The sequence below is a fragment of the Rhineura floridana genome, chromosome 6 (genome assembly GCF_030035675.1).
Source record: "Rhineura floridana isolate rRhiFlo1 chromosome 6, rRhiFlo1.hap2, whole genome shotgun sequence".
Taxonomy (NCBI): domain Eukaryota; kingdom Metazoa; phylum Chordata; class Lepidosauria; order Squamata; family Rhineuridae; genus Rhineura; species Rhineura floridana.
In genome coordinates this window covers 35,134,989-35,153,746 of record NC_084485.1, presented here as the reverse complement: position 1 = coordinate 35,153,746, position 18,758 = coordinate 35,134,989, and the positions used below count along the sequence as shown (strand labels likewise).

Sequence of the window (18,758 nt, the reverse complement as noted above, 5' to 3'; positions counted from 1 at the left end):
CATGATGTGTTAATTTTATACTTTTTAATTTTTACTTGTTTGTATCTTGCATATGGCCTATGGCTAATTCTGCAATAAAGATATTCATTCACCTTAGCATTGCTCTACCCTTGAAATGCTGGTTATTTGTTTGTTGCCCTGGGAACGCACTGAAGGGCGAGGTATAAAGGCATGCACTTTAAAAAAAAAGCCTAAAATATAAATAAATGAAAAATAAACTCAATGTTGGGACTCGCACATTCTTTAATAGCTATTTTCAGTATGTTATTGAGAGCAGCCTTGGGGTCTGATACGTAAGCATAAAGTGGGAAACAAATTAAATGAAGTAAATAAATATGTAAATTAAGGGTTGTTTTTTTTTTGAGGGGGCAGCTTTCTTGGAATAGTGGGATTTTCAAGCATTTTAAACTGAATTAACCGTTGGTATCTGTTTTAAGGCACACCACTAGGGGAAGGTGGGGATTAAATACAATTGATTGCTGCTATTCCTATGTTGGGTGGTCATAACAAAGAGGGAGAAGGAGGGCATCACATATGTGCTTTTTATATAAATCTAATGTAGAGTTGCTTGTTTAGAAATAATTACAATAACTTAAATGGAAACATAATACATCTCACCACACCGAGGAAGCCTGTGACCAGGAGACCTGTGTACTTGCTCAGTCTGCTGCCTAGACTTGGAGTGTGTCAACCATGACAACTTCAAGGCCTCTCCTGCTCTCCCTTCTTAGAGTTCTTATCTTCAAACCAGACTTGAACTGGACACCCCTTCAAATAGAACAGGGGTCGGGAACATTTGGTTCTTCCAGATGTTGCTGAACTACAGCTCCCATCATCCCAGGCCATTGGCCATGCTTGCTGGGGCTGATGGGAGTTGTAGTTTAGCAACATCTGGAGGACCAAAGGTTCCCCATCTCTGAAACAGAAGACACCTTCAAACAGAGTATTTTCCTCTGACAGCCCTTTGAACAGAAGGCTATCCTCAATAAAGAAGAATACACAGTTGCCCTATTCCTATGGGCAATGCCTGCCAAATTTTTAGTAATACAACAGAATCCAATGCAGTTCTCAGTTTGTGAAGAGCAAACACCTGCACATCTTTTTGTTCAACCAAGCACAGTTGAAGTTAGAGCCTGTTTGGGGGATACAATGTTTGGTTCAGAAATGCTTTGCTCTCATTTTCATCCTGGCACACTTGAACATGTCTCCCTCCCCTCCCAGTTTTTCTTCAGAGGTATTTAGTTGCTGGCTGGCTGCTCAGATGTTGACTGAGATTGTGCTTGAAATGCTCCTTCCAAACTAGCTCAAATAACGACAAACGGGAAAGAGCTGACATGCTTTTTTGATGTCTTTGAATCCACCTTCCAGGAAGAAAAAGCAACCTTCCATTGAGAAGTTAGGTAATGCTCATAGGTCAAAATGTGAATTCCTATTCACGCTTACCTGGGAGTAAGCCTCACTGAACCGAGTAGACATATATAGTTGCATGGATAGTGTCATAGCATAATGTCATCACTAGGTGTTGCTAGACTTAGTTGTATCTTGGTGAATGTAGGAGTTCACCAGCGCACATGCTGGCTGTGACTGATGGGAGTTGTAGTCCAAGAACAAGGCCACAGATTCCTTATTCGTGGTCTGCTACACTCTCCAGTGTTTCAGACAGGAGTCTTTCCCAGCCCTAGCTGGAGACACCAAGGTCTGAATCTGGGGCTTTTGCATGCAAGGCATGTACTTTTCCCACTGAGCTACAGCCCTTCCCGCTGGAAGAGTGAAGCCAGAGACAGGCAACTTTTTCTCTTGAGGGCTGCATTCCCTTGTGGACAATCTGTTGGGGCCACATGCTTGCTGTGGGCAGGGCCAGCAGTGTGTGGGGCCTTTTCTGTCTGTCCTTGCCCAACATACGCCGGTGGAGGGACAGATTGCTCTTGTCGGATATATGAATTGATTGCTTGCAGACGGCTTTTAAAGTCAAAAGCACCTGTGTGCTTTGGATCCCAGCCATTGGTTTTTGTGTTCTATTGAGTACTGTAAGGAGGGGTGTGATAGAGGAGTATACAATTACATATGGTGTGGAGAAAGTGGATAGAGAGAAGTTTTTCTCCCTCTCTCATAATACCAGACCTAGAGTCATCCAGTGAAAGCAAAGGGTGGGAGATTTAGGATAGATAGAAGGAATCACTTTTTCACACACTCCATGCTTAACTGTGGAATTCACTACAAGAACTAGAGATAGTTGGAAAGTCATGACGGTTTTAAAAGGGGATTGGACAAATTAATCTAGGATGAGGCTATTAATGGTCACAAGTCATGATGAAGATATATATATATAGTGTGTGTGAGTGTGTGACAGAGAGAGAGAGGGAGAGAGCGCACACAGGAGAGGGCCATTACTGGCAAGTCCTCCTTGAGGCAGTGGGGAACAGGATGCTGGACTAGATGCTTCTTTATTTTATTTAACAAAATTTATATACTTCTTGATTGTAAAAAACCTCTACACTGTTTACAAAAAAACCCATTATCAATAAAACAATTAAAACATTTTTGAAACAAAACTAACTAAAAAGATTAAAACACATCAGCATCTATGTGTCTGGAAAAGCTTATCTACTATTGGTTCAACAATTTTATTTTTAAAAACCTTCAGGTGTGCCTTGGAGCCAAATGTTCCACATACTTGGTTATTATGTGCCTTCAAGTCGATGACGACTTATGGCGACCCTATGAATCAGCGACCTCCAATAGCATCTGTCATGAACCACCCTGGTCAGAACTTTTGTTTGGTCTTCCTCTTTTTCTACTCTCTTATGTTTTTCCCGGCATTATTGTCTTTTCTAGTGAATCCTGTCTTTTCATTGTGTATTCAAAGTATGATAACCTCACTTTCATCATTTTAGCTTTTAGTGACAGTTCTAGTTTAATTTGTTGTAACCCAATTATTTGTCTTTTTCGCAGTCCATCAGCTCTCCTTCAGCACCACATTTCAAATGAGCTGATTTTTCTCTTATCCCCTTTTTTCACTGTCCAACTTTCACATCCATACATAGAGATCGGGAATACCATGGTCTGAATGATCCTGACTTTGGTGTTCAGTGATACGTCTTTGCATTTGAGGACTTTTTCTAGTTGTCTCATAGCTGCCCTCCCCAGTCCTAGCCTTCTTCTGATTTTTTGACTATTGTCTCCATTTTGGTTAATGACTGTGCCGAGGTACTGATAATCCTTGACAAGTTCAATGTCCTCATTGTCAACTTTAAAGTTACATAAATCCTCTGTTGTCATTACTTTAGTCTTTTTGACATTGATCTGTAGTCCTGCTTTTGTGCTTTCCTCTTTAACTTTCATCAGCATTCGTTTCAAATCATTACAGGTTTCTGCTAGTAGTATGGTATCGTCTGCATATCTTAAATTATTGATATTTCTCCCTCCACTTTTCACACCTCCTTCATCTTGGTCCAATCCCGCTTTCCGTATAATATGTTCTGCATACAGATTAAACAAATAGGGTGATAAAATACACCCCTGTCTCACACCCTTTCCGACTGGGAACCAATGGTTTCTCCATGTTCTGTCATTACAGTAGTCTCTTGTGCAGAGTATAGGTTGCACATCAGGACAATCAGATGCTGTGGCACCCCCATTTCTTTTAAAGCATTCCATAGTTTTTCATGATCTACACAGTCAAAGGCTTTGCTGTAATCTATAAAGCACAGGGTGATTTTCTTCTGAAATTCCTTGCTCCGTTCCATTATCCAATGTATGTGTGTGATATGATCTCTGGTGCCTCTTCCCCTTCTAAATCCATCTGGGACGTCTGGCATTTCTCGCTCCATATATGGTAAGAGCCTTTGTTGTAGAATCTTGAGTATTACTTTACTTGCATGGGATATTAAGGCAATAGTTCGATAATTACTACATTCCCTGGGATCCCCTGTCTTTGGAATTGGGATGTATATTGAACGCTTCCAGTCTGTGAGCCATTGTTTAGTTTTCCATATTTCTTGACAAATTTTTGTCAAAATTTGGACAGGTTCAGTCTCAGTAGCCTGTAGCAACTCTGTTGGTATGCCAGCTGTTCCTGGTGATTTGTTCCTTCCAAGTATTTTAAGAGCAGCTTTCACCTCACATTCTAAAATTTCTGGTTCTTCATCATATGGTTCCTCCGTGAATGAATCTGTCATCTTTGCATCTCTTTTATAGAGTTCTTCAGTGTATTGCTTCCATTTTCCTTTTTGTTTCATCTCGGTCAGTCAGTGTGTTCCCCTGTTGATTATTCAACATCCCTACTCTTGGTTTAAATTTCCCTTTCATTTCTCTAATCTTTTGGAATAGGGCTCTTATACTCTGTTCATAGGGTTTTTGTGGTAAGAGGTATTTCAGAGGTGGTTTACCATTGCCTTCCTCTGCATCTGGTGTCTCAGCTGTGACCATTCTGCCTTGGGTCACCCTGCTAGAAGTCTAGCCTCTTGGTCTAGACTGCTGACGGCATTGCTCTCAGCTTCTTCAACACTCTCACCCCCCGTTAAGGTGTGCATCCTAAAGGGGGGTTCCACATACTAGATAGCTCTTTAGTCTGATCCAACAGGGCTCTTATTATGAGCAGCAATGGAAACTCTCTGAGACATTTTCTAAAGAGAAGAACACTTAAGGTTACTTTGCCTATTCATGATGGCATGTTGGTTATTACAGCACATTCAAATCTGGCCATTGACTTCTTTTGGTACTCCCTTATTAGAAACATAGGGGTGGATCCAGACCAAGATACCAAATATGAATCAAATGTGCAAAGCTAATTGTTATTTAAGTTCTATAGATTTTAATAGGAACTAAGTGTTACTAAATTATCCTCCATGGCGCAGAGTGGTAAGCGGTGGTAACGCAGCCGAAGCTCTGCTCACGGCCGGAGTTCGATTCCAATGGAAGTCGAATCTCCGGTAAAAGGGGTCGAGGTCCACTCAGCCTTCCATCCATCCGTGGTCGGTAAAATGAGTACCTGGCACATACTGGGGGGTAAAGAAAGGCCGGGGAAGGAACTGGCAATCCCACCCCATATATACGGTCTGCCTTGTAAACATCACAAGATGTCACCCTAAGAGTCGGAAACGACTCGCACTATAAGTGCAGGGACACCTTTACCTTTCTTTAAGTGTTACTAACTTAGCCAAACTAAGATAGGATCACCCAGACAGAGCTATGCTGAGTTCTTACTGAGTTCACTGGGGGACTTACCCCCCAGGTAAGTGTGTACAGCAGTGGTGGCTGGTGCCCCTCTAGACTGGTGGTGGTGGGGATGCAGGTAGCCCAAACGGTAGGTGGAGCCAGAGCCAATGACAGTGCCAACTAATTCTACTTTTGTCCCTGTCATCGTTCTTGTTTAGTTTTACAAGGGCAACCCTGAGACTAAGGAGGAGGAAGATGGCAGGTAGTGACACCACCCCTGTGCACTGGTTGTAAGGTAGAAGGCAGACAGGTGGAGGCAAGAACAGACTGAGGCTGGTGGGGCAATGACCCACTTGGCCTAGTGGACCAGCCTCCACTGGTGTATAGGATTACAGTCTGAGTCTGGATTTTGTGTTGACAGATACTGAATGATTAAGGGATGTAGCTTAGTGGTAGAGCAGGTGCTTTGCATGCAGGAGGTCCCAGGTTCAGGCCTTCGCAATGCCAGGAGCACTGAAACTCTTGAGAGCCCATGCCAGTCAGTGTAGACACCACTGAGCTAATGGACCAATGGTCTGACTCACTATAATGAAACTTCCTATGTTCCTTATGAGACGGCAATTGGGCTGTCTTTGAGCAATATAGGGCATTGAGTTTTTATACTCCTCTCACATTTCTTTTTTAAAGAAATCTGTTGCCAGAAATGTGTGAAGTATATTTCTATCCAATCTAACCCTTGAAACTAATGTCTAATTAAATAGGAATACCATTGTTAGCAAAGCATATTAATTTGCAGCTAGACATTGTTTTGAGTTTCACTCCTACCTGAAACACCTTATCTGGTTTCACAAAGATCAAATTCTATAGCATTTAACATTGGAACTATCTATATTTTCTAATGCATAAGAACATAAGAAGAGCCTGCTGGATCAGGCCAGTGACCCATCTAGTCCAGCATCCTGTTCTCACAGTGGCCAACCAGGTGCCTGGGGGAAGCCCGCAATTGCAATTATTGTATTTTCTTCTGATAAATATATTCTTGCTTAAAATGAAGAATTAGTTTGTGGTCTTGAAGGCTCACTATAGTCATGGCCTCTAGAGAAACGCCCTGACTGCTCTTGCATCCTTTTTCATAGCTGGATAAAATCCACCTAGCTAGAAAGGGTCCCAGAAGGGAATAGGGCAAAAAGCAGTTATATGAGTTGGCTGTTGTGGTTTCAGCATTATAGCAGCGCAACCTGTTGGGGAACAAATGAGGGAATTTGTAATCATCACTGGATGTAATTATGACATACAAACCTATCATCGATATGCCTGTTTTTTTTTACCTACTCCTTAGTTCCAAACATTAAAAATGTGGTCCCTGCCTAAAGTACAAGGATTTTGACTGTAAATCATATACCCCTGGTGAGCAAACATGTAATATGCATTCTGCCCACCACTGACTGCCTGAGACAATTTTTGTGACATGTTAAAACTACGTATTATTTGACCAAAGGCAGTTTAGTTTCCACTGTAGGTTCAAGTCACATTAGTTTGTGACTTTCAACAAGCCTTTTAAGACCATTGCCAATGATCAGGAAAGATGGGAATTGTGGTCCAACAACATCTGGAGGCACACTGGTTGGAATTGCTTTTAATGTTTTTTTAAAACATTTTTTTCCTAAACAATATGTTTTTAACCCTTTTTATTTAAGATTTTTTTAAAGAACATTTTTAAAGTTTAGTTTTAATGTATTTTAAGGTCTGTTTATATGATGTTTTAAAGTGTTTTTACTGCTTTTGTTTGCCACCCTGGGCTCCTGCTGGAAGAGCGGGATATAAATTAAATAATAAATAAATAGTTTGTGTGCACCACCTGACCTACAAAATTTAGAGGGAAGAATAGAAGTAGAAGCTGGTTTCTTATGTGTTAATGTGAGAGTGACTCCTATTGGGAACATTTCCCACTGAAACAAAAAAGAGACACAGACACAGGAAATCAAATCAGTCTTAAAGACATCTTCTTTTGTGTTTGTGGCACATCTCTGCACTCAGGGAGTTCACATATACCTTTATCTGGATGACTTGTTGGTAAGGGTTTCCTTGGCGGCCATCGCACACAGCCATCCAGTGCCTGGACAGTCATGGCTTTATAATCAACAGGGACAAAAACCAACTGATTCCCAGCCAGCGCCTCCAGCATCTGGGAGTGGTGATTGACACAGCTCAAAGCAAGCTGTTCACATCTTTTGAACATGTGGACAAGCTTCTATGTCAGCTATGCATGTGCCTGGCGGGCAGTCATGTTCCCCTGATGGAACTTGCACAGCTACAGGGGTCCATGATAGTAGCCAGAGACTGAGTGCTGTAGGCATGCTTCCACACCAGAATCAGATTGCACTATGCCAGAACTGGCCCATCACCATCCCCAGGTGGTGGGGTCACCTGCCTCATCTTAGAGCCCCAGCAGTTTTAGTGGTCACCATGGATGTGTGTTTGTATGGCTGAGGAATGAGATGTCATTTTAGCTTCATGTAGGGGAAGTGGACAGCTCAGGAGCAGTGCCAGTCAATCAACTGGCTGGAACTCAGAGCAATCCAGCTGGTGCTCCAGGAATTCCTCCCTGTCCTGTCCCAGACACGTTCTGATGTGCACTGACAATGTCAACAGCCAAAGACATATCTGCAGGAAGAAGGGGGCACGAAATCAGGGTCCCTTCAAGAGGTGACCAATCTGCTGTTCTAGTGGGCAAAGAGACACCTGGCCAGCCATGAGTAGAGGATCCTAAACACACAAGCTGACTAGCTGAGCCAGGAACAAGTACATAAGAGAGAGTGGGCCCGTCACAGTGTTCCTGGTACTCACTCAGAAGTGGGGTTTCCCATACATGGACCTGTTTGCGTCATTGACAAACACCCAACTGGACCAATTCATGGCTCAAGGCTGGGACCCACATGCTCAGAAGGTCCCATTCTCCACCTGGACCTGGATTGGCTCCAGCTTCACAATGGAGAACTGGGTGCTTTCTCTCTCTGGCAGGAGTGTTGCATCTTTCATCTAGATAAGGTGGTTCTCCACCCTGATCCGTTTTCTACCAAAAGTTAATGTCTCCTTTCATAGGGAACAGGACATCATGCTGCCCAGCTTATGCTCCAAACTAGTCCATCAGAGGAAAAAAAGATGGCACAAACTATATGTCAGGCAGGCTCTTTGGATCTACCTGGACCAAACGGAGCCACTTAGGAAGTCAAGAGTCCCTGTTCATGTCCTTTAAGCAAGGTGCCGGGTGAGGGACTGTGTGGTTATGGCCTACCAGGCCAAGACACTGCACACTCTGTCAGGGGAGCTGGTCTGCAAGGAAGCCTCACTGGAAGAAATGTGCAAAGCCGCCACCTAGGATGACCCATCCACCTTCATTAAGCACCATAAGGTGGATAAGTTTGCCTCTGCCGAAGCTACTTTTGACAGGAGGGTCCTCCAGAGGGTAGTGGCCTAGGTCTGCTCCCACCTGAGGATGTGGGATAAGATCACTGCTTAGTTGCTGTAAATCGCCCAGAGAGCTTCGGCTATAAAATAAAATAAATAGTTACATCCCATTCCTGACTGCTCCACCCTTCCACTGACCAAGAACAGAAAACTGGACTTACTGTGAAGTGTCCTGGACAGCAGAGAACGGAGCACACAGTCCCACCCTGCAGCAGAACCTAACCTATGGGGTGGGAAGGGCATCCCTTCCGGAACCCTCAGGCGACCATTGGTCGTGCAGCTGCCTCCTATGTCCCTACCTTTCGCTGTCCTAACGTTTCTTGTTCTATCCAGTGTTCAAGTTGCGCTGTTCCAAGTTTTTGTAGTTTTTGAATATTAGGCAGGCTATCTTTTCGGAGCCTTTTCAAGACTTTTCTTTTTCAACAAGCCTTTTAAGTTGAGAGCTATCCCAGTCTGTGTCTGAATTGCTTAATATGTTTTTAATAATGTTTTTAACTCTTTTAAAAAAGTTTTTAAAATGTTTTTAATGCTGTTTTGTCTTAATGTATTTTAAGATTTGTTTTTATGATGTTTTGAAGTGTTTTTAGTGCCTTGTTTGCCGCCCTGGGCTCCTGCTGGGAGGAAGGGCGGGATACAAATTAAATTAATAATAATAAAACAATAATAATAAAGTGGCTGGCTACTCAGCACTCAGTTTTTTCAGCTGTCACGAACTGAAGGAGAGAAGAAGGTTCTCCTCCCCTTCAGGCTGACAACAAACTAATAATTTTTCCATTGTTGACTCTGCTTCCAGAAATTAACCCATGCTCCACTCTCCACTGACGAGGACACTTCACGCTAAGTCCAACTTTCTGTTCTACAGCAAAGCAGTGTAGGTTTGCTACCTACAGACACCTGTTCATCTTCCAATGGGATAGATGCCATCATTTGCCCATAATGCCCTTTTGCATTCTACTCATGGTTCTATGCAGAAATAATATATGGAAATGGTAATACCTGGGTGAAGTTGTCACACTTCTAATTTCCACTTAGTGCAGTCATATACTGAATAGGAGAATATTTTGAACTATGAGGACACGCTGTAACTGTCCCTAAAAATAGCTATCCTTAAATAAATACCAAAGGGAAACTCCAGTGTGAAGCTTCTGAATTAGTTATCAGGCAATTCAATTCTCTCACCTCCATGGCTTGAACCCAGATTAAAAGTCTATAATCACATCATATGAGTTAATTAGCTTACCAGCAAGAGGATGTTTGACTTATCACCAACACTACCTTGCTATTTGGTCACTATGATTATTTTGCTTTTAGGTAATCATCACTCTTCTTGCATTTCATTTCTCTCTGACCTCACTCCTTGCTTATTGAGGGTCACACCATCCCGCTAAAGAAGAGGACTGTGGTCCACAAAGTTTATGCCACAACAAACGTACTAGTCTCTAAGGCGCCACAAAACTTTGCTATCACTCAACACATACGTTTGACACATTCTTTATAGTTCCAAATGTCTGATGAAACTGCCAAGTCCTGCAGTTTCCTTTGACAAACTATGGGAAAGCCAGGTGTTGACGACGGAACTGAGGCAGATATATGGACCAACCATCTGCCCTAGCTTTAGGTATGTCTACAGCCACATGTAATACAACTTCTTCAATAGAATTCCCCACAATGGAAACAGCTTTTATACCATAAAAACAGAACTTTTTTTAAAAATTAGAAGTTTATTTTGTCATATTAAACAAATAAGGCAAGATGTTTAAAACTTAAAAACAAAAAAATCCTGTATCATACTCAAAAGCGTATGTAATAAAATGTTACATTCATACATATACAAACTAAAGTATATTAGGATATTCCATCCTAATATTTACAAAACAGGCAAATCTCTACAAAAGAGAAATTTCAAGTTACACTGGTATGATATGCTAACTTTTATTATAAAACATTAAAGCTACTAATTTCACATTTAAGTCTCTCACGGAACTGACACCAGACACTTGATTTAGGGCTGCAGAAAGAAAATATGGCAGTTTATTTGGAATGCTTCAAGCTGTGCATGGGCCCGTTAACCATGTGAGATTTCACAAGTATATGAATGCTTTGCTTTAACACTGTTTGCTCTGGATGGCATTCCTTCAGGAGAAGTCTCTGAAATTACAAACCTGGATGACAGATGAAGTGATATATTCCTGCAGAAGAATCCAAAATAAGAAATGGAATCTCTTGATTAGACTGAATTTACCAAAGTTGATGAAGTTGGCTTACTTGAACCAGTACAAGAGCAGGAATCCAGCACTTCATCCTCGTATGTTGTACGTTTTTTGGAAGTGGGGGAGAGATTAAGTTACTGAGACTGTTCTGCTTTTTATTCACTTGTTTCCACAGCACAAGTGGTTATATTTCACTAGGAAACTCATATGAGTCTAACTGGTTGAAGACAAGACATGCCAAACAGTCTTTCCCTGCTACAGGGTGGGGGTGGGGCAGCAGCATGGAATCAGTGGCACATATGGTGTAGTAAAGGCAAAGATTCTCAGCTAAAAGACCATCCCTTTTAAGTGAAAGCAACTTAGCTTTCTACTTGCATGAATCACACTGTGAGTAAGCATCATAACTAGAAGCAAAATGCGCCCACTTTAGGAGTCACTTGGCTTCATAGATTACTATGAAAGATCCTCTCATCTTATTTGTATAGGTGGAAACTACATTTAAAGCAAGGAAATAGATGGGGATGCAAAAGAAATCTATCTGAGCAGTACATAAAGTTCAATTTTGTTGCAGATGGCATCTCCTTGCCTTACCGTTACAACTTTGCAAGTGACCAACTTTCATGGCAGATTTCTATTTGCTGGAAGGCTTAACCATCAATAAAAATGAATATTCCAAGAGGTTAAGCTTGTGTTGCAAGCTGCCCTGTTATGATTTATTGGTTTTCTTCAAAAGGGTTTCTTCATTTAAAAAAACACTAGGAGTTGTTAGAGTAAATATTTACCCAGCATGGCTTTACAAAGAATGCAGTTGCTTTGATTTATTATTTAATGCTTCTCTTTCAATTGAACTTGTACAACTGGTTTGTTAATTTTTGTGAGTCAGAGGCTGGACTTTTTAAAAGGACTTTTACTTCCAGGGCAGTAATGGGGAACCTGTAGCCCCCCAGCCACTACTGGACTACAACTCCCATCACTCTGAGCATTGGCCATGCTGGCTGGGGCTGACGGGTTGGAGTCACAACAACAACAGAAGGGCCATAGGTTTCCCTTCCCTGCACCAGGATAAGCTAAAGACAGTAATGCCCAGCTCCTCAGAAGGAAAAACATCAGCAACCAAACCACACCTTTGCAGCAGGTAGTCTTAGTGTAATACTGTTTCTCTATAATAATATTGTAAAGAGCTTGGCTTCACTTAGTTATCAGTCTTTCTTCAGCAGGAAGCTGTGGATTGACTTCACAATTCCACACTAGTTTCTGAAATGTAAACTTAGCTCAAGTCACACTCAACATGTATGTGTGTGTGTAAAAGGAACAGATGGGCTACAGTATGACTGGGATGAGAGTACAGTGTTATAGTCACAGTGTGGCTCAGGTAAGAGTAGAAAGTATAGGTTAGATCATGATGTCTTTTCCCCTGCTCTAAAAGGATAGTACCAGTGTTTAATACTCTAGCACCCTGAAATCTGCCGCAACTAGTGCAAGAAAAGTTGCACATGGGTTCTCACCAATGTTTTTCAAGCCTTGAACAGTAAGAATGAGGTATATTTGCACATTCCAGTGCAGGTTTTATCAAGTCACAGCATCAGCGACTATAGTCACTGGCCAGGATCCAACATGCATGCAACTTTCCATCCACAAATGTGACTTTTCAGATACCCATTTCCTATATAGCCTGTGAAAGTCAAGGGACCCTTCGGGGAGCTGCATTAGATACAAGGGGCTGCTGCAGGGATGGAAGAATCCCAAGCTCCCTAACTCACATGTTGAAGCGACATGCCTCTTTAGAGCTTGGCCATTTTGTCCCAATGCTTTTTGTATATATCATGAGAAAATGGGGAATTTCTGTGGATGCTTGTGAAACTCAGGGATACCACAAACAACCACAGGCATATCCCACCATAAATTTCTTGTGTGCAAATCCAACAATAATGAGTGAGAATTGCACAAGAAATCAGGCACACTTTTGTACACTTTATTTCAGCATGATTTCTGCTGTTTAAAATGAATGCAATTGCTTTATTAAGTTTGACATATCAAGCTTTTCCTAAAAGGGCATTCTGAAATTCTTTTGAGTCAAATAGATTTTCATTTTAATCTCAACTGACATCCTTAACATTTCTAACAGAAAACACATTCTAGTTTAAATTTTAAAACTAATATTGCAAGCCTCAAGCAAATTAAGCTGAAAATAGTCAAGCCCATAAACATTTACAATTCCTTAAATACTTTAAACCTCTTTTTATTTGAAGAGAGTTTCTAATTTCCTGAGTTGCAAGTACTTTGACATTCCTCTGCTGCAAGGAATTCTGAAAAAATACAAATAAGATTCATGTTTTGAGTGATGGATCAGTTTTACATTAAAAAATACCAAGAAATCACTCAAAGGTTATCAGCATGCACTCAAAGTACACAGTGAAAATGACAGAAATATAGGCTTGAAATACAATGCTTTAAAAAGGACAATGTAAGGCATGGAGTTTTGAGAGGCTTTTGGAAGGGATAAAAAGTAAGGTTTATATACCTTTTCAAATAATGGAGCAGGATGCATGTTCTTGCTAGTGAATCACTTTTCTTTTTAAAGCCTATTTCCAGAGTACCATTAAACAGTAACAGGGCAAAGTTTGAAAAAGGGAGTTTAATCTACAGTGGTTGCTGCGGTTAGGAGATACAGAAGTTAAATGATGTATCTTTTATTGGGCCAATTTAGATGAACAGACAAGCGTGCAAGGTTTCTGGTTTCACAAGCATTTTGAGTTTTATGAAAAGACATACGTTTACATCCTTGCACTCCTAAGTGAATCCAACAAAAGACAATATTTTACTTATTTTGTTTTCTTCACAAAGAAATGTGACTGTTTTACACCACAGTACAGAATTTTACTGTAGAAAACAGGCTTGTGAAATGGGCTGTCAGTCTGAGTGCCCAAATTATTTAGTTCATTTCTAATTGTTCCTAAGATTTATTAAAAAAGAATAGCTTCAAACTGTAACAGGGCTCCTCTGAAGCAACATGCAATCTATTTAAAACACATCTAACACTGAAACACAGCATAAACTGTTGATGAGGACTCCACAAAATGGCATTCCTGAGTTTGAAAAGGTGCTGCTACAGTAAATGAAGAAAGCAGTCATTGGCCTTCTTTGCTAACACATTGCCCTCATTCTCACATAATGCTAGGCTTAATGATGGTTTAGCATGAATGAGCAAGCTCCTGGAGAGATCATGGCTGCTTTGCTCTTCTGCAGTTATTTTGGTGCTGCACCGTGGCTTGACTTTATGTGTCATCTGAACCTAGGCTCATGAACCTAGACTCCAGACCAGCCTTTCCCAACCAGTGTGCCTCCAGATGTTGTTGGACCACAACTTCCATCAGCCTCAGCCAGCATTGCCAATGGTCAGGAAAGATGGGAATTGTGGTCCAACAACATCTGGAGGTACACTGGTTGGGAAAGGCTGCTCCAGACAAACCACAAGCCATAAACCATAGGATAAACCTTGGTTAAAGCTTATGGTTTGTCTGTGAGAACTAAATCACAAGCTTTGGTTTGGATGACACATTAAGCGAAGTCATGGCTTAGTGCAGCCCAGCCCAGCCAAAAAATCAAAAGAGGAGGAAAGCAGCTGCAATCTCCTCTCTGGGGGTTTGGTTCTTGCTAAGCCATGGTTTGGTTTAGCATTACGTGTGAACCAGATCATTTAAAACAGAAATCCACCTACACAGTAGTCGTAGAAGCACATTTTATTGTTAGGGATGATGGATATCTAATTCTATTGGCAGGCTTTCTTCAGAAGTTCTGCTGGCGTCTTTTCTTTGCTTCAATGGCATCTAGAATTGGCTGCCGTTTTGACTGATACCTTTGGCGAACTTCTTCTATCTCCTGCTCCATCATAGGGTCAAGCGCCCCAAGTCTCCTTTGAAGGTCTTCAACAGTCCAGTTTCTCAACTAAAGGGAACACACAAAAACACACACACACAAATGATGAGCTTGAAATGGAAGAAAACCTAGAGCTTAAGGAATGAAAAGACTGATTCACACAGGTGTTTTATTAGATTTATTTAAGACATATATATATGCTCCTTTATCATTAGCATTTCTAAGCTGTGAACATAAAAATAAACCATACAGAGAAGAAAGCAATAAAAAGTCATAATAAAACCAACACTACCTTAAAAATGACTGCTGGAATAAGAAAATCTTTGCCATGTGCTTGAAGTTCAGCAAGGAGGCTAGTATGCTTACAGGTATTATATATTTAGAAAGTGTTTTACAAAAAACCAGCATTTCAGCTAGGGGACTGATATAAAAACGCACATGTATGGCCTTGTTAAGTAAATGCCAGAGACTCATGATATGCAGTACAGTGAAGAGAGTTATCACATGATGAGGGGAGAAATCACAATATGCCTTTGCATGTTCTTTTGGCTTCTTTGTCTTGTTCTGATTGTTTCTAAAACCTCCTGAAAACCAAAGGAGAAAGTGGCAAGCATCGGAAAAAAAACCAGGAATAAAAGAGAGGGGAAAATCCCAAGATGCTGAACAGGGTGGTTTAAAAAAAAAAAAAAGCCCAAAGCATTTCAGCCACAAAGTTGTCTGGCCTTTGTCAGGGGATAAATTGGTCTGCAATATTCTTCTCTAGCAAAACCTGGATGGTTGTCTATCATTTGAAGCAGTTCTGCTAGAGAAGAATATGCTGCCCTGGGCTCCTGCTGGGAGGAAGGGAGGAATATAGACAGATAGAATAGATTAGATAGATAGATTAGATAAATAAATAAATAGTACAGACCAATTTATCCTGACGAAGGCCAGACAACAGTGGCCGAACCGCGTTGGGCTTTTTAAACAAACAAACAAACAAACACCACATTTTTCAGCATCTTGGGATTTTCTCCTGTTTTTTATTCCTCCTTAAACCTCCTGACCAGGAAAAAGCAGCATCAGTGCATGGATTCTGGGCTGCTTAATATCTAGCATCCAGAAGTGCCTGAAGTTTCCCTTTGCTAAAACAGAGATGAGTTGAGTTTCATTGTATCAGCACAACAGAGTAGTTTTAGGGATCATGTTCTAAATACTTCTGCCCTACAGAATTATCTCACGGATAAGATATCCCAATATTGTGATCTATAATGAAGCTAGCATGACACTAGAATTTCATTATCATTATTATTTGCAAGGTAAAGTCTTCTTCCCGTCTCCATTACTAGCAACTGTTTCAAACTTTTCCACAATGCATAAATTATTATAACACAAGAGAAATAAGTACTTTAGCAAGAGGACACAGATTTTTGTCTATCTTGTAAGGAAGTTGCTCATTAGAAAAAGCACTTCCTCCATCAGATGCATTATGCATGTACATTAACACAGCTTCAGCTGACAGCCCTTTACGTTGATGTATGGGACCTGCTACAATTCTATGCTAATTGTATAACATCTCTTTTAGAGAAGGTGATTGTTCAATACTCAGCTCTCAGGAGCTAAAAGAATACAAAAAGTATAACAGAAAAGACAAAACAATCACCACTGAATGAGTAGGTGAAAGTGCTCATGCTCAGTCAGCCCTAACCATTAAATGGCTACCAGATGTTCTATTTATTATTTATTTATTTGATTTATATCCCACCCTTTCTCCCAGCAGAAGAAAATGTTCTACAGAACCCTCTTCCAGCTTCATAGGTTTTCTAACCTTTAAGAGTTTCAGAACTTAAACCAAAGATTCCCTATTTTTTGTTTGTTTTGCCAGGATACTCTTGAAAAGAAAATAATTCTGCCTTGGAGTTTTTATTTGTGCTTGTGATGTGAAATGTGTATATTGAGAAGCCCTCTTTGAACACGTGAAGGCTCAAATTTTGTAGGGGCGCACACATTCTGGTTCCGCCACAACACTCCCATGCATGACCGCCCTGCCTCTTTCCTGACCTTTACACATTCAGCATATACAAGTTTGAAGGAGAATTCTAGTTACACTGGGTTGACTACGCAGACGTTTGCGCTCAACATACAAACACTCAGGAGATGCAGGGGCAAGGACACAGTACATAGGGACCCAGTGAGCTTTGTGGCTGAGCAGGGATTTGAACCTAGCCCCCCCCCCCAAGTCTAAATTCAACACTCTAACACAGTGATTCTCAAACTGTGCGCCGGGGCACACTGGTGCGCCGCAAGAGGTGGCTACGTGTGCCGCGAATATTATGAAAGTATATTATTACTAAGTTATTTTTATTCATAGTTTAAAATATATTTATATTTTTAATTTTGTACACGAAGTGTGCCAGAAAATTTTATATGTTTTACAGTGTGCCGCAAACCAAAAAAGTTTGAGAACCACTGCTCTAACGAGTACAACACCCCAGGTCAGATGAGAGATGGAAGGAAAAGGGAGACTATTTAGCTGACTGCATTAAAGATTTACACAAATGCTTCTAAGCACCAGAAGGATGAAAGATCTCTCTTCCCATTTCCACTGTCTTTACCACTTGCCCAAGTATAACTTTTGCACCACTCCATATTATTATGAGCCCTATTATTTAGATCCTCAAGAGCATATATATCTATTTTAATTTTCACTTGATAACATCAATGCCTTTTCCCCTGGCTGCAAAAAAGCAGTGTCTGTAGAGTTGCAAAGTTATCAGTAACTATCATTACTAATATTCCTTTCTGTACCAATACAGAATCCATGCTTTGCAGTAACTCTCCAAACAGCCAATTCTACAAAGTGGGACTGCTGTTCCAGTATTTGCATGGCTTCTAGTGGTATTGGTGCTAGATGAGGGGAAATGAATATGTGGCCCTCTAGATGCTGCTATCATCTCTGGTCATTGGCCATGCTGGGGCTGATGCAGTTCAACATCTGGATGGAAAGCTATGGTTTACCCCATTCCTGACTTACACACATTAATTAAGAAAAATATATTCTTATTTAGTCCATAACATAGTGGTCATGAGGACTGGTGATATTACGGTTGTCTGAGGAGGGAAAAATCTGTGGGTTTTTTGACCAATTTCTTGCTAACTCACCAGTTTTATTGTATACAAAAAGCATTTAAAACATATCATACGGAAATCAGGATTGGACCAAGATGAAGGAGATGTGAAAATTGGAGGGAGAAATATCAATAATTTAAGATATGCAGACGATACCATACTAGTAGCAGAAACCAGTAATGATTTGAAACGAATGCTGATGAAAGTGAAAGTGGAAAGCACAAAAGCAGGACTACAGCTCAACATCAAAAAGACTAAAATAATAACAACAGGAGAGCCAGTGTGGTGTAGTGGTCAAGGTGTTGGACTACGACCTGAGAGACCAGGGTTCAAATCCCCACATAGCCATGAAGCTCACTGGGTGACCTTGGGCCAGTCACTGCCTCTCAGCCTCATGAAAACCCTATTCATAGGGTCGCCATAAGTCGGAATCAACTTGAAGGTAGTACATTTACATTTTTTAATGACAACAGAGGATTTATGTAACTTTAAAGTTGACAATGAGGACATTGAACTTGTCAAGGATTATCAGTGCCTCGGCACAGTCATTAACCAAAATGGAGACAATAGTCAAAAAATCACTGGGACTAGGGAGGGCAGCTATGAAAGAACTAGAAAAGGCCCTCAAATGCAAAGATGTATCGCTGAACACCAAAGTCAGGATCATTCAGACCATGGTATCCCCGATCTCTATGTATGGATGTGAAAGTTGGACAGTGAAAAACGTGGATAAGAGCAAAATCAATTCATTTGAAATGTGGTGATGGAGGAGAGCTTTACACATACCATGGACTGCGAAAAAGTCTAATAATTGGGTGTTAGAACAAATTAAACCAGAACTGTCACAAGAAGCTAAAATGATGACACTGAGGTTATCCTACTTTGGACACATCGTGAGAAGACCTGATTGAGTAGAAAAGACAATAATGCTGGGGAAAA

At 40.9% G+C, this 18,758-nt stretch overlaps 1 protein-coding gene across 1 annotated transcript in view; it reads right to left on the bottom strand.

Annotated features, from left to right (window-relative positions):
- Positions 1 to 14,560: 14,560 nt before the first annotated feature.
- Positions 14,561 to 18,758, bottom strand: part of STK4 (serine/threonine kinase 4) — a 91,444-nt gene continuing 87,246 nt past the window's right edge. Inside the window, exon 11 of the mRNA XM_061631438.1 lies at positions 14,561 to 14,780. Within this exon, the coding sequence (XP_061487422.1) occupies positions 14,622 to 14,780 (159 nt within the window). The 3' untranslated portion in view covers positions 14,561 to 14,621. The remainder of the gene's footprint in view (positions 14,781 to 18,758) is intronic.